Source organism: Poecilia mexicana, unplaced genomic scaffold (genome assembly GCF_051168715.1).
Source record: "Poecilia mexicana isolate PSO_F unplaced genomic scaffold, ASM5116871v1 scaffold_17, whole genome shotgun sequence".
Taxonomy (NCBI): Eukaryota; Metazoa; Chordata; class Actinopteri; order Cyprinodontiformes; family Poeciliidae; genus Poecilia; species Poecilia mexicana.
Window position 1 is genome coordinate 1,713,250 of NW_028263386.1, and position 20,775 is coordinate 1,734,024.

A 20,775-nucleotide genomic window follows, 5' to 3' on the forward strand; every position below is an offset into this window, starting at 1 on the left:
GGAGTTTGACTTTTAACCAGCAGATGTTTTACATTTATTCACAATCAGCAGAAAAACTTTAAGTATTTATTGTCTTTGTCCACCAAATGCCTGGGAACTTTTCCCGAAATGCAAACAGACGGGTCCAAATCTAAATAAATGCATAAAATACTTGGACTTTTTTTTTTTTTTTGCATTTTCAATTAGCAGATTCAGGCCAAACACAATTCAGAAACAAGAACAATGCGACACGTTACAAAACAAACTAATTCAAATGAAATGGTTTCTGCCGAGTTCAGCCCACATGTCGACGCTGCCGTTTGAAAGCTGTCGTCTCCTTCGTTCAGACTCTGGTTTGGACCCGGACAGATTCTTTATAACGTTTGCTCTGATTTTTCCATCTGTTTTTATTGAGTTGTCTGTGTGAAGCACCTGATTGCGTCTCTAACCCATCGTTTCAGCGTTCACTGTGTTTTACATTCAGTCTTTATTCTGCAGCTGTTTGCCTTTCAGTTTAATCCTACAGGACTAAGTGGAAGCAGATTAGTGATAAAACAAAAGTGAACTGAAGCTGCAGAATGTCAGCTTCATCTATTTAAAATAAATATAAACTTGTTTGTCTCATCCGGTTTTATGCGGTTAGTTTCTCTCCGTGTTTTTCTTCCTGCTCCCTCCAGACTCTGCAGTCGCTGTTTTTGCTGCTTCATCAGTAAATCTGCCTGCAGGGAATCAATAACAACTCAGCCATTTTTCACTCAGATCTTTGATATTTTTCTTTCCAAAAGACTGAAGCTGAGTTTCACCTGCAAGTTTTAAGCCAAATTCTCACATCAGATCAATAAGCCGTGCTGGCAAAGCCACGGAAGTGTCCGACTGTTTCTGCCCTCCTCGGATGAAGAACAACTTCCTGTGGACTCTGTGACGAAGGAAGGTGAAGTTTAATGGAAGAAAGCAGCTGGAGTCCATTTCTTAATGCGACACCGCCGTGCCAGAAACTCCCAGTCCTGCCTTCATTTCTTTAATTCAGTGCATCAGAGCCAAGTTTGGAGCAGGCGCTCCATTTCCTGATGGAGCTGCAGGTCTGAGCCAACCAGACCACAAGTCGGTTTTTATCCCATCCAGAACCGGTTCTGGTCCATTAAGGTCGCCTCGCTGTGGTCAGGGTTTAACCGTCTTTCTGCTGATTGAGTTGAATTTGGAAGAAGCTGCACTGCACACCTACATACTATCTAGCAGAAGCTAATGCTAAAAAAATAAATCTATGATTAAGTTTTCACTTAGCAAACTAAATACTTAGTGAGGTAAATATCTTGTTTCAAACTAAATGTTTAGCTTGAAACTGACATTTATAAATCACTGGTGAATTATGATGAAAACATGACTTTAAAAATGAACTTTTTTTTGTTATAAACTAAATAACCCAAATTATTGCTGTAATTTTTTGACTGTGTATCTTTAGAAACGACATCCCATAATTGCTCCCCCACCTGTACAGTTAGGAAATGATTCTTTGAAACAGAAACATTTAAGCTCTAAGCTAAGTTCACTAAATATTTTCAAAGTTACTAAAAATGCTAAGCTAAAATTAGCTCTGCTGTTAGCGCATTAGCAGAGTAACGGTTAGCCGGCCGCTGGCCTGAGAATCAGGACCTCCAGAGGAAACGTCTGACCGCTGCGTGTCTCTTCTGTCTTCACAGATCCCGGTTCTGGTTCAGGAGACGGAGACGGTGAGACTCTGTTGGGTTTTTTCTTTGGGCTATTTAAAGATTTCATTTCCTGCTTCACTTCTGCTGTGACTGAAAGTCAAACAGAAATCAATTACAGCTGAGTCTTGGTCTGCTCTGCACAAGCAGTGGCTGCTGAGCGTGTTGCGTTAGGAGGAGCTGCTGTGTGTTTCTGCGCCTCCTCTGATGCATATTAACTGCAGCAGTGAATCCTGCGAGGAGCCGCTAAGTCGTCCCAGAGGAGCGAATCTCTCCGTCCTGCGGAGATGGAAGCGTCGTCGATGCCAAATTTGGCAACAGAGACATTTTGCAGCCACCTGTGAGGACGGCCACATGGTTTGCTGTTTAATTTGGCTGCTGCTGGGAGGTTTTATTGGAGACGCGCTGCCTCCTCCATCTGCACGGCGGGCCGACGAGCCGCTGCGATCAAACAGTCAAACCTCTGAGATTAATTACTGAAACAGCCTCCAACTCTGCTGCTTCAACTGTTGGAGAATTAGCGGATAAACGGCTCTAAACCAGAACATGAACTCAGTGACGCCTGGTCATGGGAATGAAAACATATTTTACATCTTTATTAAGTTTAAAACAAACATACGGTTTGCTGCACAGACCGTACGTTTTACAAACAATTTGTTCCAGGCGGAACCTTTGTATTGTTGTGTTTCTGGTGCACTCATAATGCGCAAGCAATATCCTTAAACAGCAGTGATGGATGGCAGAACTGCTTCTCTCAGCATATTGAGGGTTAATTTCTGCTTCAAAAATTATTTTTTGCATAAAAAATTCAGCAAAATTGTTCGCTGGAAAAGACTATCAGTGTGCTAAACGGAGTTAGCCTGTCAGCTAAGCTAATCTAAGCCTTAATTAGCATATCAGTGCTAAACATGTAGCAGCTAATGCTGATGTCAGCGTCCATATTTCTAAAGTGGCTCCATGACTGATCAGGGCTTCCTGGAACTCTGGAAAGACGAACTTTACACCAACTTGATGGTTGAGGAACAGATTAAATCTGTCAGGTTGTGATGAAATCCTCCATCTCAGGTGATTCCTCTCAGATTTAGTTCTGGGCTTTGATTAGGACATTCAAAACTTTAATCTTTTCTCGATTTGGACTAATCATTGGTCACTTCTTCTAAAAACTGAAATCCATCTTCAACTTTCTAGAGAAACCTAATCCCAGATCACTATGCTGCCTCCCCCGTGCTTCACTGTGAATGTGATGGAAGGTTTTCAGTTGTTTTTGTGACGTTTATCTTTTTCAGTCGTGGCTGCAGGTTCAGATTTAGTTCGATCAGAGTGTTTTCTCCATGGTTTGACTTCGTTCTGGATGATTTGTTCTGCTTTGGACCAGAAACCAGAACTTCCTGCTGCTCCTTCAGGCTCACATCCACGTCCCAGGTTATTTTTAACTCATGTTATTTATTAAATTATTTAAAATTATTTAAATTTGTGCGCAGCAGCGGTTCCCAGCTGTGTCAGAGGCAAACTTTGCATAAAATAAACGTCAGTTTGAGTCTTTTAGGCGTTTTCTGAGCTGGATATTAATAAAACTTTAAAGCCATAATGTTGTTCAGGGTCGTGAGCATCATGCCGGTGATTTCCATTCACTGCAGGAAGTCTGAGCTGCTGACCCAAACCTGGTGATAATAAGCTGCATCTGTTTTAGGCTACAGAATCTGTGTTTGGCCGGGTTTAACGCTTGAACAGAGGAACCTTTTTCAGCCGGGAGGCAAATATTAGCGAGAGCAAAGAGGGAAACAACAACAAGAGTCAGAGAGGAAGCAGCGGCGTCCTGCTGTCAGCAGAAACAAAGACGCCGCTCGGCTGCAGATCCGCGTCAATCGATGGAGCGCCGACTGAGCCCTCCATGTTCGATAGCTACACACACAGCAGGCCAATCTGTCAGCCACACACACACACACACACACACACACACACACACACACACACACACACACACACACAGAATCACGCTGCTGCTCTTAAAGCAGCAGAAAGGCCCTGTGAACACCTCTGCAGTTTAGCTGCTTCGATTTGTGTGTTGATTTTGTTTTGCTTTAATTTTTCAGATGCAGTAACTGAAACATTTCATCCAGGATTGAAATGGAAATAAAGCAGAACGATCTCACGACCTTCAGGAACTAAATGTTCGTTTCTGCTGCGTATTTCCAGGAATTGATCCTTTTCTGTTCCCAGAATGTGGAACAGCAAAGACTCGATGTAAAACGTGCTTCAGATAAAAACTAGTGTTGGAACAGGATTAAAAACTAATACAGCTAATTTTAGGGCCAGTAAGTAATTAATCCTATTCTACTGAAACTATATATCAACAAAATGAGCAACGTTTTCAATTCAAAAAGCCTTTTTGATGGTAAAATTTGAATTTACAAAATAAAAACAAAGATATTTACACTTTTTTCAGCCATCAGATTGGAGCAAAGTTCATATTTCCAGAGTTTCCTGAAGTCCTGATCGTTCATGGAGCTTCTTCAGAAACATGGTTGCTAATGCTAATGCTGACATTAGCATTAGCAACATGTTAGCATTAAGATGCTAACTCCTTTTAGCACAACCTGAACACAGTAACAAGGTTTTTCATCATTAACCTCCTGGAGAAGCAGCTTCGCTGTTTATTGCTGTTCTCAGTGGATTTACGGTGTACCAGAAACACAATATAAAAGTTCCTGCTGAAACTTTTATATGCAAAAAATGAATAAATAAAGGAAATTGGAGCCCAGAAGACCTGAAACGCATGCAGAGAATCTCACTCCTCCATCGGGTTTCACTGCTTTTCTAAGGCAACAATCCTAAACCTCCAGGCTCCGTTTCCTGGTTTCTACGTTTTGCTGTGGATTAGTTTCCTTCTCCCTGCAGGATTCAGCTTTTCTTCTGTTTTACAACAAAATTGCACCTGATGAATCATGAAAATGGCTCTGCTGATGAAAGGCAGCCCTGAATAATCCCTGCGGCTCTTTGGTACTCGGCGCCGCGGCTGTTAGCGCTTCGCTGCTGGAGAATGGACGTGGCCATGCGAGGTGGCATTAAACGGCGTAATGATAATAACAATATCAGATGATGATGTGGCGCCTGTTTCCATTTGGCCGATAAGCCTGAGCAGCCGCTCCACACGCTCAGCTGTGTCTGATAGAAAGCGCCTGAGCCGTGGCGTGTCTCGATGGCGGGAAGAGGCGCCGCTAACCAGAACAAAACCCGAGCGAGCTGCAGGTTGTTTTCAAAATGAAATTAAGCCACTCTTCTGGAAAAGAGGCAGAACAAATAAAAAGCTGATTATTACGTTCAGCGATGAAGATCTGGAAAAATAAAGAGCTGCGCAGGCGGCGGAGCAGAATCCGACAGGAGGGGAAATTAAAACCAGTTTAACCAGAAACAGTCACAGGTGAAGGATGATGGATTTCCTTCAGCTTTAGTTTGACTTTGAGGAAACAGATGAAACTTCTGAAAGTTTTTCTTCTGGTGCTTTTATAGAGCATCAAAGATCCAGACTGGAAGATAAAGTAAAGTTTAATAAACCAAACATTGAGGTTTATTAACCTCCTGCTGGTGTTTTCAGGGCCTTGATCTTTTTTCCTGCTAGTAGAAAAACGCAGTGACCTTCATAATCTGCTGGAAATCAGCTTCCCTCTGAAAGCTGTTGGTTTCCTGGACAGGAAGTTATTATCCTCTGTAGCAGAAGATGCTCTCAGCTGGGCTAGAAACTTTGAGACACAACTGATGAACAACCAGCTGGATTCATCACATCGTCCACAGGAAGCGGAGGAAGAAACTCCTCCGTCACAGACTGGGCCTCCTGAAGTCCACAGAAACATCCCAGTGATGGCTGCCACCATATGGCATTAGAGGGATGAAGAGGAAACGGGTCTGGACTGAACGCGCACAAACACAGTTTGTGGTTTGATGTGACGGGGTGTGAATATTTCTACGAGGCTCAGTAAAGGATAGAGTTCAGCCTAGTAGGCAGGAGTGTGGAGAAGTGTTTGCTGTTCCTGAAGCGTTTTCCTTCTCTGCCCGTCTGACAGACGATGAGGGCTCAGCCTCCGACGTCGGGAAGAAGTTCACCAAGTGCAGCACGTGTAAATATGGAGCCGAATGTGATGAAGACTCCGAAGATGTCTGGTGAGCAAAAGCTTTCATTGGTTCATTATGTCACCACTGCTGGCTAACAGGTTAGCTGTGCTAATATAATCGTAAACATTAGCTTTGCTAATGCTAAAATGCTACATGGACACGGTATTTAGCCAAATGCTAATGCTAAATTGCTAACATCAAGTTACATCTTCTCTTGAAAGACTCCAACTCTCAGGGATAAATTTATTTTTGACGTTATATTTATTATATATTTTATAATTCCCTTAGATATTATGTTTATTTCTTGATCTCTGCTGTCCTTGTTTTTAGTTTATTTGTCATGTCCTTGTTTTAAATAAAGTTTTTGAGGAGAGGAAATGGAACGCCTGCTTAATCAGCCTTCAAAATAAAAGCATGTGTGTAAAAGGATTAAAGCATTCTTAAGTTAATAACCAAAACTTCAACACAGACGTTGAACTTTATTCAACTGGAAGTTTGCAAAGCAGCCAAAATAATTTAACTCTTTAGAATCTGATTCAGGGAAAACGAAGTTCACTAAACATTTTCAAAGTTAGCTAAAAGTAAAATTAGCAGAAGTGTGTCTCTGCTATTTACTGCCACTAAAAACATATTTAGGTGACTATTAAATGAACAGATGAAGCATATTGTGATATTGGCGAGTTAGCTTAATGTTTGAAGGAAGAAGATGGATTAAGCTGCACAGAAACATGAAATGTTGCTTTAAGTTAAAATAATCTGAATGTTGTGGTGCTGTGTGTCATTCCTGGGATATTGTTCTGATGGTTGACCTTTGCCCTCAGGTGCATATGCAACATTGACTGCAGCGGCCACAATGAGAACCCGGTCTGCGCTACAGACGGAAACTCGTACAACAACCCTTGCCTGGTGCGGGAGGCTTCATGCATGAAGCAGGAGCAGATCGACGTCAAACACCTGGGACGCTGCCTCGGTACGTTTATGGCACAGAACACATCTGAAAATGTCCGTTCGTGAAAAGCAGTTCTTCTCAGGCACAGACTGAACACCAAACCTCTTCTGGTTAGAGTTTACATCCATCTCTGACCTCAGGGGTCTAGTCCAAGGCCGTTAACGGCGCCAAACACGTTTTAAGACCAGAGGAGATGAGTCTTTCAGGGACTGAAAGGACTCTAGTGACATCAGGTTGAGTTGATCTGATCTGTGCGAGACGCTGTCACGACTAAACATGTCCCAGTATGCAATTCATCAATCAGCTGCATGATAAACTAAAATAAAATCTATAATTTCCATGTGGACTACAGTCAGAGATGCTGCCCTTCAATATCACTGAAAAATGTTGAAAAATGCTGCAAAAAATTGGAACCCAGTATAAAGTAACCAGCTTGCATGACCTGCCCCTTTAGCCTGTTTTCCCTGTCAAAGCTGAACGAAGATTTCCATCAAAGATCTCATAATTCATTTAAATTATTGTTGTTTTACTTGTCTATTTTGGATATTTAAAATGTTTCCAGTTTCAGTGTTAAATATTCTTTAGGAATTAAAGTTTTTGATTTTTCAGAGGGTCTAATCAAAACATGGTCTGAAACGACAATATTATTGTTTATTGCAATAATTTCTGTTGTGACTGGCTGAGTTATGATGCTGGGAGTTTGTCACAGATGGTGAGCAGAAATCTTACAGGTTTTTATGATGAACATGTTTATTTGGTAATAAATGAACCAAAACATGCCAAAGAATAGATTCTCCCGCAGCATGATGCTGCCGCCACCATGCAGGTTGTCATTTATTCCAGCCTCAGTTTCCTGTTCCCAGCTAACATCTGATGTGGTTTTTGAGTTTTTTTGCCTTTTTATCTTGTGGAACCAAACTATCTGCTGATCACTGGATGTTTTCTGTCATCCTGAGAAGTTTGTTGGTGAAAATCCCATCAGATCAGCAGAAACTCCTCAGATCAGACAGTGTGGCGCCGACAACCAAACCACGTTCAAAGTCCCTTAGATCTGCTTTCTTCTGCATCCTGAGCTGATCAACCCGTCGTCTTCATGTCCAGACGCCTCAGTCCGTTGAGTTGCTGCGTTGTGATTGGCTGATTTCCTGTTTGTGCTAACGAGCGTTTGGGCTGGCAAAGCTTTGTAGCCCTGAAGAAGGAGCTAAAGGTTGTTTAGAGTAGCTGAGTTTCAAACAGGATTTCATCATTTTCCAGCTTCCTTCATCTTCTCCCTGAGATGTTTTCTAACTTCACACAGATTCACAGATGCAGGAGGACGGCGCTCGTCTCCTGCTGATCTCTGCTGGCTGCAGAACCGTGACGGTTTAATAAATCAGTCTCGTTACTGAAACCATGTCAGTCAAATTAATGCGTCTGATCGCCGGCGTTTTCAATTAGGAAGCGAACCGAGCATGCAGGCTGTAATACGGAGTTATTAATGCAAACCTCGTCAACGTGACACGGAGGGAAGGTTCTGGAAAACTGACTGCAGCATTAACATCATGTCTGACATTCAGGCACTTTGGTTGGCTGGAAAATGCAGGATTTATTTTAACAGCTTACAAAGGAGACATTGGCGTATTTCCATGTTGGTGCAAACAAATGTTCATTCTCTGATCCAGCAGATAAAGAGGAACTTGATTGTTCCCTTACAGCAGAATGTCCACCTAATTAGCTCCAACATTTGCTGCTATTTATCTGCTTCTCTGGCTTCTGCCAAATAAAACTGGAAAAGCTGATGAGCTGCTGTACTGTAAAACTGTTACCTCAGCGTTAAGTGCTGCAGACTGACGTAAAAAATGATTTTATTAGTGTCAACTGAGGAAAACTGAAAAGCATGTCGCTAACCGCGCTGCATGAAGCGGTGAAAATTAAATACAAATGAAGATTTATGAACAAAGAAGCTGGAGAACAGACAAAAGGACAGACTGAGCCATTGTGTAGTGACAGATGTTTGGAGGTTTTTTAAGTCAAACTTCAAAAATTTCACCTTAAATTTAATAAATTTTCATTTTTAATTGGCCATATGGTCAAACTCAGTGGTGGGAACAGCTAGCTAAAAGATTAGCTGTGCTAACGCTAAAGCGCTAATCAGAAACATTGGTTCTGCTAAAGCTACATGTTGAAAACCACCATGTGTCATTAACTGTGTTTCCATTTCAAATGTGTGCAAAACCTTTTCCATAATGACAAAAAACCTAAACTTTGCATTTGAGGTGTTTGTTAGTTTGTTCATTAAAAATGGCAACAGATGTTGACACTTTTCTGACATATATCTGTATTTTCAAATTGCTTTGTTGCCATTGAGCAAATTTATGTTTGTTATTCTAATTTCTGCATTTTTATGGTCAAATGAAATGCAGCTACAGAAACAGCCAAATGAATCAGCTGGTGTGCTAAATGTTTTCATAGTTAGCTAAGTTACATATTAGCTCTGTTGTTAGCGGATTAGCAGAACCAAACTCTGAATCCTCCTGAATGTTTGGTCCATTTCAGCCCGGTTTGTTTGTTTACTGATCCATAAAAGACAAAGTCTGACGACTCTGCAGCACCGTGAAGGTTAAAGGTCAACTTTATTTATTCTGTTTCTAATAACTCAGGCGGCACAAAGTGCTTTACAAGCTAAAACATTGCATGATAATGTTGCATGTAAATGATAATTAAACAATAAAGTTTTAAAGCCTTTTTACATTCATACCAATGTTTCCACCTCAGGTCCTTAACGACCTGAGAAACGGCAGATATGAAACGAGTTTCCTCTCAATCTGAGGGATAAATCTGAGAGTTTAATGAACATTATGACATGAATGCAACCCCAGCCTTCCCTTTCTTTCTGCCACCAGATGAATGAATCGCTGTGATCCCAGACACGATGGAGGGATTACGGGTCTGGCTGAGTGTCGGGTTTTTAGAGTGCAGGAATATTTAGAGGGTTAAGACGGATTGAGTGTCTGTTGAGTCGCTGCGGAGCGGAGATACCCTTTGGCTTTTTCATTAACCTCACCATTAACAAGAGAAACGACTCCAGTGGATTAAATCTGCAGTTACTTCAGCAGTTTTTACACTTCCAGCCGCTCTCTGATGTCAGGTTTTAAAATATGCAGAAGAATGAGTCAGAGCGGCTTTGATGCTCTGAGGTGCGAGTGTTGCATACAAACCTGATTTGCAGCCGCAGCTTGATGTCTGATGTTGTTCAAAGCCGGAGCCAACGCCCAGAGTCGCTCGGCCCGCTGCGGCTCACATCAGATTTATGCTTCAGACTCACCTTGAATCCCAAAGTGTCGGCCGCCGCGGCCGTTCCTCCGAGCCGCTGATCGCAACACGCAGAGATTTATGGATTTCCTGTCACTGTTTGTGGCTGTAAGGCGGCTGTGAGCTGATTGGACGGTGCCAGTTGGAGGAGGGGGGGCTATGTGGGTGTGTAACGCCCTGAGGTGATGAGCACCTGCCCCCTCCGCTCTGATCGGCTGTCACTTCAGGGCGTCGGGCCAGCACTGGTGCGTGAAGGAGCCGAAGCACAGGAAGCAGATAATAGAGAAATAACATAGAGAGACATTCATAGATCTGATCTAGACCTATAAATGGGTCAGGATCTGACCAAAGCTTCGTCAAACTCTAATTTATCTTCTTATAAAAACAACATTCAGAGCAGCAAATTAGCAACACGCATCACAGCCCCTGGTTACCATGGTTACAGGTTACTTTTAGGTTCATTTACCTTTCAGACACAGCAGACAGACAGTTCAAAGTGCCTGTAGAAAGACATTAAAAACATCAGATATTAAGAATAAACTTACATTTGTTGATTACAAAAATAAATTCGCTCAAAGGAAAAACTCCAATTTTAACGTTTTTTGATAGAAAGTTTCGCTGCTTGGATGAAATGATTTTTCAGCAAAGCTGCAATGGAAACAGTTATTTTGCATCACGAGTCACATGATCAACAACAGGATGTTACTACTGCTGGAAACGACAAAGAAGACGACAGGAAGTGGTGGAGGATGACTGGCAGCCATGTTTTTTAATGACTTATCCTGCAAACAAACTGATTGTTCATGTGTGACTTTAACATTGTTTCTTATTTAATGGAAACATTTCGGCTGTGAAATTATGTTTTTCCACATTAGTGGAACATCAACAGTTTTGTTCACATTTATAAAGGAAGAGCAGCTTCAGTTAGTTTATCCTGAAACGCTGCAGCCTCATATTCACTCATTCATGCAGAAACCAACATGTCTGCTGTCAACGTGTTGCTCTGCAGTGGAAATGAATGATCCTCTGGTTAAACAGAAGTAAAACCGTAATCAGAGCTGAGATGACAGCCTGGTTCAACTGGAACAAAACCAGATTTTTCTCCTCGGTTTGCAGAGCTGGAGCCTCGGATCGACCCACCCAGAGCTGCAGAGCGAAACCAAACCCACTCATCCATTTTTAATGCTGCATCGCTCAGGAGGAAATATTGACAATATCTCACCCTGCTCTTTGTCTTTGCTTCATCCCTTCATCCTCACCATGTCACTCGTCTTTTCTTTCATCCTCTCATCTAACAGACGTGTTTCTGGGTTTTCCCTCCACTTCCTGGTGTTGGAGTGAGTATACGTGAGGCGGCGGCCTTGTTGAAAACGTTGACAGCAGCAGAGCTGGGATTCCTGAAAAGTGCGGCGGATCTCATCGAGTTTCCCCAGTTTCTGCTGCTCATGTATTTTTAATGCAGATCAGAGTCGAGTGTTGAAATGAGCGTCGTATCGACCAAACACTCCAGTCAGGTTTATTAGTGCCGCACATTTCAGCAGCAAGGCGGTTCAGAGTGTTTCACTCCATAAAACATCTCAGGAACCAGCCATGAAACGAGCAATAAATCAACGTTATCACATCAAATACATGATCACAGTTATTTTAATCAGAGGTAGATCTAATCAGGTCGTTGTTTGGCTTTGATTTAAAGGAGGTTTCAGCGTCTTTACACGGCTAGAAACTAGAACTGGACAAGAAATCGATAATATGTATCGCGATAAATATGTGATCAATTTCAATAGATAATCCATCGGATAGAATCTTCAATAAAACTCCACACAGCATTCTGGGAGATGTAGGCAGAGGAAAGACATTAGCTGCTAAACCTCTCACAGCTAGCTTAGTGAGCTAGTAAGCTTAGCAAGCTAGCTGTGAGAGGTAATAGAGGTGGAAACTAGCAACTCACTCTTTGGTTACCTAGCAACTCACTCTTTGGTTACCTAGCAACTCACTGTTCGGTTACCTAGCAACTCACTGTTCGGTTACCTAGCAACTCACTGTTCGGTTACCTAGCAACTCACTGTTCGGTTACCTAGCAACTCTCTCTTTGGTTACCTAGCAACAACCTGCCTTGTAACTTGCCCAGCAGCAGTTTCAGGTTTTGCTTCATAACTGATTAAAAACAAATGACGACGATGCAGAGTAAACTCTTTTGACTTTTTATTTTTGTGGTTTTACGGCCCTGTTGCTGAAATCTGCCACAAACTTAATTTGACTGGATGTTTTAACATTTTAGATTAGAATTCACAGATAAATATTTATCAAATACATTTTAATTATGTCCTTGTAAATGAGCAAACAGTGAACTAGACGGTAGCCCACAGTATTATCATGTATTATAGAGGTTTAGGTTAAAAACCCAGAAACCAGCTGCAGCAGAAACATCCAAAGTACAAAAATCTGCCAATCCAGATATTGTCCAAAGACCCTGAAGTTTCAGCTCCACATCTGATCAGGTTCCAAGAAATAAAACCAGAGTTTATTCATGTGTGTGTTCAGTCTTAAACACACATGAAGCAGAGCTTCCTGTCAAAGCTGACAGGGAAAAGCAACATGGAGGCTGGTTAAGATTCAGAGCAGCTCCTCCTGCAGGCGGCGAGAGAGCATGACGCCCGCTCAGCAGCTCTGCCAACACAAGCTGCTGCTGCTGCTGCTTTGTTTGTTTTCACCCGTCACTCTCTGACACACACACACACACACACACACACACACACACACACACACACACACACACACACACACACACACACACACGTCGTCTGAGATGGACCCATCACCACCTCCATTCAGATGAACAGGGTGTGATTCAGGCTGCAAGTAAACATCCCCTGTCGTCTTCCTCTCCTTTTATTTTGACCTAAAAGAAACGCGCGCACACACACACACACACACACACACACACACAGATTCAGAGACAGCAGACAGGAAGTCAGGCGGTCAGACGATGACAGCAGAGTCCGACTGAAGCGTCTCAGACAGACTCTGTGATGTAACGGCGCTGGATGTTTGCTGGAGAAAACGAAGCGTTTGTGTCTGAATGTGATTCTCTCTGTTTCCCACAGCGGATAAAGAAAAGCCGGGGAAGAAGGACGACAGCGGCCCCTTCAAAGTCAACGTGTTAGGTGAGGCCGCCGCCGCGTTTACCTGGACCGGTCAGGGTCCCATCGGCCGCCCGCCCGGTTCTGTTCAGGTCGGACTGTTGGACCGAACACGGAACAAACACAAACCTCTGTGGAAATAAACCTGTAATCCAAACAGTTCACATTAAATAAACATAACTGGAGGATTTATTAGTTCTTCCTTCACCTTCTCCTGTTTACACAGCAGATAAATCCTGAATTTCACACAAAACATCTGATTTGTGTCACTTCTAACCTCAATCAGATAATATAATTCATTTCATCTGCAGTCTGAACGCTCGCGTCGCATTTCATCCGATTTTTACGCCACCAACATGAAACGTGTCATAATCTGCAGCAGAAGAAGACAGACAGTAAATCTGGACATAAACAGGAAATTACAACAGAAATCTGAGTCAGTGAAGGCATCACATCCCAACCAGACCAGTCCTGGTCCGACTCCACATCCAAACAGAACCGGGTCAGAAGCTTCTAGTTTCTACTTCTGTGGTTTACGTCACTTTGGGGCCGTAAGCCGTTCACACTGAAATCTGATTCAGTCACATTTAATTTGTAGGATGAAACGACACAAAAAGTCTGACCCGAGCTTCCGGTCAGACTTTTTGACATCAAACTTTATTGAACTAGAGGTTTACAGAGCAGTTCAGTAAATTAGAGCTTCAGAATTTATCCAGAAAAAAAGCTAAGTGTGCTAACAGCTAGCTAAACGAAAATCTCTTTAATACACAGTAAAGTCCTCACAGGAGAACCAGAAGCTGTAAATCTGCTCTGATGGTGAAATAAAGTCAAAGTTTTTAGGAGCCGCTGCTGCGATGCTAACATCTCTCCTGAGTAAACGGACCCAGCGTGGCAGAACCGGGTCATTTGTCCTGCTGCACATTGAATTTACAGATCAGGGAGGAAATGAAACCGAATCTGGAAAGTTTTCTGATCTCTGAATTAATATCAGGACTGAAACATCCAGCAAACGGATCCGTCACACGTCTTTGTACCAGATTATTAAATTATTAACAGACAAACTGCAGTTAAATGCTTTACTGTCAAAACCCACGAAGAAGAGCTGAGCGACAGTAACTCATGTTAACAAGCTGATTTTTTAAACGATTGCAGCACAAACAAATATTTTTTGCTGCACAAACGCTGGACACCAATGTGAAGAAGGTGAGTCGGTTTCACTCAGGTCAACGCAGGATGAAGTTTTAGAAGGGATTTAAACTTTGGGCCTTTAGGGCCCCCGTAGTTTCACCTGCTGAGCCGTTTGGTGCTCAGAGTCTCATTCAGACCCAGTGAAATGCTGCTGATGCTGCTGGAAAACGTTTCTCTCTGCTGACCTTCACTGACCTTCACTGACCTCCACTGACCTCCACTGACCTTCACTGACCTTCACTGACCTCCACTGACCTCCACTGACCTTCACTGACCTTCACTGACCTCCACTGACCTTCACTGACCGTCTAGCCGTTGCCTCCTATCGCCTGAAGAGCCCAGATGTTTATTTTTAAGTGTTTGCTTTATAAACAGACCCACCGGGTGAAGAGTTGAGTTTTCTGACAAACATCTCAGCTTTTATAAAATCCTCTGCAAGTAAAACACCAAAATTCCTAAAATGTTCTGGATTTGGTTTTTATTTTCCTCCCACATGAAGGTGCAGATAAAACAGAGACCTGGCAGAGTCTCTCCCTCTCTCTCTCTTTCTCTCTCTTTCTGTCTCTCTCTCTCTCTTTCTCTCTCTCTCTTTCTCTTTCTCTCTCTTTCTGTCTCTCTCTCTCTTTCTCTCTCTCTCTTTCTCTTCCTCTCTCTTTCTCTCTCTCTCTCTTTTTCTCTCTTTCGGTCTCTCTCTCTCTCCCTCTCTCTCTCTCTCTCTCACCCCCCTTTGTCTCTCTCTCTCTCTCTCTCTCTCTTTCTCTCTCTCTCTCTCCCTTTTGCTAACATTTGAAAAATAACTTAAATAAACAATATATTTAACACAAATACATGTAAAATATTAAAATGTGTAAATTAGAAACAAATACAAAGATGACATGTCATTTTATTATTTTTGACATTTCTTGTGATGCTAACAGGTTAAGCTAACTGGCTTTCTAACTCTCTGCTCTGATGGTTAAGTTCATCGTGTGTCTTCATTCCTTGGTTCTCCAGAAACCGCGGGTCTGGACCAAGGTGAGGATTTCTACGCCGGCATGCCGATCCCCTGCGCCGACAGCTACGCCGGGTTCTGCGTCCACGGGAAATGTGAGATCAAGTACAACATGGCCACCTGCAGGTCAGCCTGAACTTCGCCTGATTTAACACCAAAACGCAACTTTTAGCTCAAATTTGGATCAAACTTGTTGCTTTGTGCACTAATGCTGTGAGTTTTGGATTGTTTTATGTTTCAGCTCCTGTTTGCTCGGGAATTAATTCTCTGTTATTAATAAAGTCACAAAATGGTGGAAATAATTTGTGTTTTCTGATTTTGTGCTTCGTTTGCTGCTGGTTTGCTGCAGTAATCTGCTGCCTGTTAGCGTGTTGCTAACGTAGCGTGTTTCCGGGTCCAGGTGTGACGCCGGGTACAAAGGCACGCAGTGCGACGAGCCGCAGGACTTCAACATCCTGTACGTGGTTCCCAGCGGACAGAAGCTGCACTACGTCCTGATCGCCGCCATCATCGGAGCCGTGCAGATCGCCATCATCGTCGCCGTGGTGATGTGCATCACCAGGTAGGACCACAGCTGATTTCACCGAAACGACGTTTCACCATCAGACGAAAGCTCATCATCTGGACCAGGAAACATTAATAAACATGTTTACTGAGTAAATAAACGGTTAATAATTTCCTTATAACCAGACTGAAATACATTATTTGTCTTCTGTTACCTTCAAGTTTGCAATAATATTTGGAGTATTATTTACAAAAAAAACATTAAAACTAATTTTAAAAATGTTTTATTAAAACTGAAGAATTATTTTTTAAAAATGACAATGAAGTTAAATTAGTAGAAAAAGATGCAACATTACCAGAGTGAAGTTATAAAAATCTGAGAAAAAAGTTCTGTTAAATGATTTAAAGTATTTTTATTTGTAAAATTAAGGCATAAATTCACAAGATGCTCATTTAATGTTTATTTTAAATCTCATAAAATGAGATTTCCTCTTTAAACTCATCATAATTTGACTTTTTCCTCAAAATGAAATAATCAGAAATTCTTCGCCTGGATCTACAATCCGATTTTAAATAAAGATGCATTAAAATCTTCTTACTGGATTTTGGGAGGATAAACATCATAAATGTTTGTTTTTTCTCGGTTTGTGTTTCCAGGAAATGTCCGAAGAACAACCGCGGCCGCCGGCAGAAACAGAACCTCGGCCACTTTTCCTCGGACACGAACTCCCGGATGGTATAGCCTCGTTTCCGGACGCTTCTCTTTGATAAGTATTTTTCTTATAAGGCGGGAATGCCGATTTTTTTAACAGTCAGTGGGACATTTTTTTTCTCCTGGGGGAAAAAACAATAAAAGAAGAATAAGAATATTTATTTAAGAGGCCTTATTTTTCCTGGTGGATTTTCTTTTCCAAGCAGCTGAACCAACCGCCTGCGTTTTGTTGAAACCTTTCCGGTAAACGAAGCAGCGTCTGCCCTCTGGAATGTGATATTTATTCATTTTATTCATGAAAATCTTTCCCCGCCTGTTCTGCTCCTTACTAATAACGTGCAGCTGATCACCAAACTAGTTTGTTTTTAACGTTTTGAGGCGCCGGCCAGTCCAATAGATTCTTTTGCTCTTCTTCTTTGGTTTGAAAATCTCTGTTAAGGCTTCAGTTTCACTAAGCTAATAATTTATAAGGATTGTTATCGTTTTTTTAAAGTAGTTTTTACTGGAGGTTTTTACGTTGGCTTCGGTTCTGACTTGTAGTTCTTGTAAATTAGCATGACTTGTGAAAACTGTGTACTGTGGTGTAGTTTAAACTTTTTACCAGGAAATGTTTGGACTCCGTCTGGCTCATCTTCGTCCCGTCGGTGCTGAGCGGGAAACCTCGCGCTCGCTGTTAAACCATGAATGTGGCGTTTTTGGAAGCGCGAGGACCAGCGGAGGACGTTTAACGGCTCAGAGGCTGGAATGTTTTCTGCATCCTTGTTCGAAGATTATAACAAAGGACTTTTTGACATGGAGGAAGTTTAGGGTCTTTGAATGTTGTGAAGAGGTTTTTTATTATTTTAATTTTACATTTTCTTCTCTGTGACACATTCCAAGCACATGGAAACCCACTGAGAAATTCCCTTTGGGAATGTGTGAAGCCCGCTCTGCCGTTTCCTGCTGGTATAGACAGGAATAAAAACGTGTCTTTAAGATGTTAGTGGTGTGCAGGTAACTTACTGCCTTTTGATTTTTAATTTAATTTTTTGTCGTATTAACGTTTTGAAGTCTTGAGGCCAGTTCTTGGTTTCTGTGTCGGTATGTCCGTAACGATCCAACGGGTCACTCTGATGTAAATCATTGTCCTTTTCCATGTTGTTCCCAATAAACAAGTCAGATCATCGTCATGTTTTCTCCAGCAGAGATCATTCCTGTTCCTGCAAATACAGAAACAACGTCTGCAGCTTTTCTTTGTGATTAAATGTTGGCGGTTTATGAATAATGTGTTTATACAAGTGATTCTCAACATGCAAAACTGAAAACATTTAAAATTCACTAAATGTGCCATCATCAGCATCTTAGTAGATTACAGCAGTGAGCATCGCTAACTTGTGTTTATGATTAGCGCTAACCCTAAAGCGCTAACCATTAGCTCAGCTATCTGTAAACTGCTACACCAACACAGTATTTTTTTATTAGTTTGTTTATTTGACAGGGACGGAGACAAGAAACAGATCAAGACAATCTAAGCCTGAATCTCAGTATTTATAGCTAACTCATAACATCCGTCGCTAGCAGGACCTTTAACAGTTGGTTTAAATGAAACGTTACGATCAACAGAATAAAATGATGAAAAAAGATATAAAATAAAGCATTTTAAAATTACTGACTCTAAACAGTTACATTAATTAAAAATGAGTTCAGTTCTGGTTCATCTGTAGCCAGTGCTAGAGGAAGCTAATGCTAACGCGCTACGTTCCACCATGCTAATACCAGCCAAACAAGTCACACATATGTGTATTTTTACATGTATTTATTTAACTAGCTCCTTTGTTTGCTCATGTAACTGTTGTATTTTTCTCAGTCGTTTGTATATTTGACATTCGATGAAGTTTCTTGAAAAACTACAAAGAGAAAATCGAGCATGAATATAAACTATTTAATAAACTTCAACACAGACGTCAAACTTTATTCACCCGAAAGTTTAAAAAACAGGCGAATAAATTAACATTTTAGAAGTTAGATTTAAAAATGAATTCAGGGGAAGCTAAGTGTGCTAATCATTTTCAAAATTAGCAAACTGAAAAATTAGCTTCACATTAGCGGTTTAGCAAAAATGTTCCTACAACTGGAAGATTATTTAAATGAGTAATTTTAAATTACCAAACATATAATCAACGTACAACAAATGTCAAACGAAACGCCTGTTAGCTTCGACACCAAACGGCTTGTTCTGCCTTGTTTCCAGTTAAAACGGATTTGTTCTGGATATTTAAATGTAGTTCTGTTACGGTAAGATGAATTAATTTCTGACATGCAGAAAACTGCCGTCTTCATTTTCAAATTGATCCAGATTCTGGTTTGGCTAACAGCTAGCCAAGAACGGATTTCACCATTAAAGCAAATCCTGTTCAAAAATAGCAAAGTGATTTAAACTGCATGCTAGTGAAGCAAACATTGTTTTATTAACATTTAAATTCTCATATTCATATTGGAACATTAATAACAAAAAAGAAACAATTATTTGCTCCGTAAATACAAAACGGAGGTGGTGCGTCACCAATAATCTTCCTGTATGAAATAAATCCCTCAGGAACTGATGGGAAAAGAAATTTAATAAATAATAAAATGATTTCCGCTCAAATCTCTTTAATGTTTCTGCTTTTAGCTTTTTTATTTTTGAATCCCAGTTTGTCTGACCAGAGCAGCTTCATGTAACCAGAGAAACTGAAATCTGTGTTTTCATATTATCTCACATTAATTATTACATAACGTCTGTAGCGACACCTGGTGGCGCTGTTTCCTGTCAAACACCTGTCCTCTCTGTAAACACCTGCTCAGCTTTAGCAGCAGTTTGCTCCATTAGTTACTGCTGGTGTGAATGTGAGCCATTTACTGTGAAAACTACCAAGTGAGATCACTAAAATATGACAAATCTGTCGACAATATGACAAAAACCTAACAAGTGGAAACCAAGCTAACATGTAGGAACATTTATAGCAGCTGAATGACTTATTTCAGTTCTTTATGTCTAATTTCTGATCAGGACTTTGTTTGAACCTCATAAACTCAGAAGCAGACAGCAGGACATGGTGGCTCCACTGCCTCTTCTTCTGTATCCGTTTTATTCAGCTTTACAGAAACTCGTTTCTATATTTACGACACAAATTAAAATAAAACCAGTGGAAACATCCAAACTGTCTGACCAGGAATCAGTCTGTGGTCTTCGTCCGTTTTCTGTCTCTGTAACTGAAGGTCCTGATGGTGAAGAAACAATTCGGACATTAAAACTGAGTTTTCTGAGGTCCGGATCATTTCTCCAGCGGTTCTGTTTAGTTTGGGTCGGGTTTTCTGGACATCTCCACCAGGTTTCTGACGTTTCTTCTCTCATTGTGAATAAGGCGTGTTTGACATGTTGACGTTGTGCATGTAGACTCTGAGAGGCTGTTTTAAAATAAAACCAGTTTTTATTCACATCAAACTGCGGCTGTGCTGGTGATTTATATCTCCTCTGCATCCTGTAAACTTAGGCTTCGATTTGTCTGTTTTTTCTGCATAATATTCATATTATTGTTCATTTCAGTCCCTCCTGCAACCTGTGGAACAATAACAGAGCTGCTTTAAAGTGTCAGTTTAATCGGCCCGAGTTGTTAAAGCTGCTAAGTCATAATCGCTCCCTGGGTTTTACTGTTGGTCTGTTCTTTATGTTTTATTCCAGTTTTATAGGTCATTAAATGAGCTAATAAATCATTATTATTAAAGTTTATAATGGCTCCGGGTCAGTTGACTTGGATTCTTTTCAATTTTCTACACAAATGATCATTTCTCTCTCTGTAGTTAAATAATTTAAAGAACAACAGAAATAAATATTCATAAATGTGGTCGAGTTTTTCTCCCTCCACTGATTTTGTTTGTCTTTTTAAATAAAATCGATTGTTAAAAAAACAGGTGAAAAGTTTGAATTGGCCGTTTTTTAGATTTGGAAGGAGGCGGCCATGTTTACCTCATGATTGAATCGGCTGCAGAGACAAACTGGTTTCCATGCTACCTTCCTGTTGGCTTTGCTTCTGACCATGTCATCATGTTTGGTGCTGCAACAAGCAGAGACGGTTCTGTCCACTGCAGCATCTCGGCCCGGTTAGAAGCTCTGGGAGGTTGTGGTTGAAAACAGGGACAGATGAGGTCGTTGCCTTCAGCCATTATTATGGATCTCCACCCACCTGTCA

At 41.2% G+C, this 20,775-nt stretch overlaps 1 protein-coding gene across 1 annotated transcript in view; it reads left to right on the forward strand.

Annotated features, from left to right (window-relative positions):
* tmeff1a (transmembrane protein with EGF-like and two follistatin-like domains 1a) overlaps positions 1-17,736 on the forward strand; it is a 52,987-nt gene extending 35,251 nt beyond the window's left edge. Inside the window, exons 4-10 of the mRNA XM_088015035.1 lie at positions 1,677-1,706; positions 5,744-5,840; positions 6,614-6,762; positions 13,137-13,196; positions 15,354-15,477; positions 15,752-15,913; positions 16,513-17,736. Of these exons, the coding sequence (XP_087871161.1) occupies positions 1,677-1,706; positions 5,744-5,840; positions 6,614-6,762; positions 13,137-13,196; positions 15,354-15,477; positions 15,752-15,913; positions 16,513-16,597 (707 nt within the window). The 3' untranslated portion in view covers positions 16,598-17,736. The remainder of the gene's footprint in view (positions 1-1,676; positions 1,707-5,743; positions 5,841-6,613; positions 6,763-13,136; positions 13,197-15,353; positions 15,478-15,751; positions 15,914-16,512) is intronic.
* The last annotated feature ends 3,039 nt before the right edge of the window (positions 17,737-20,775 follow it).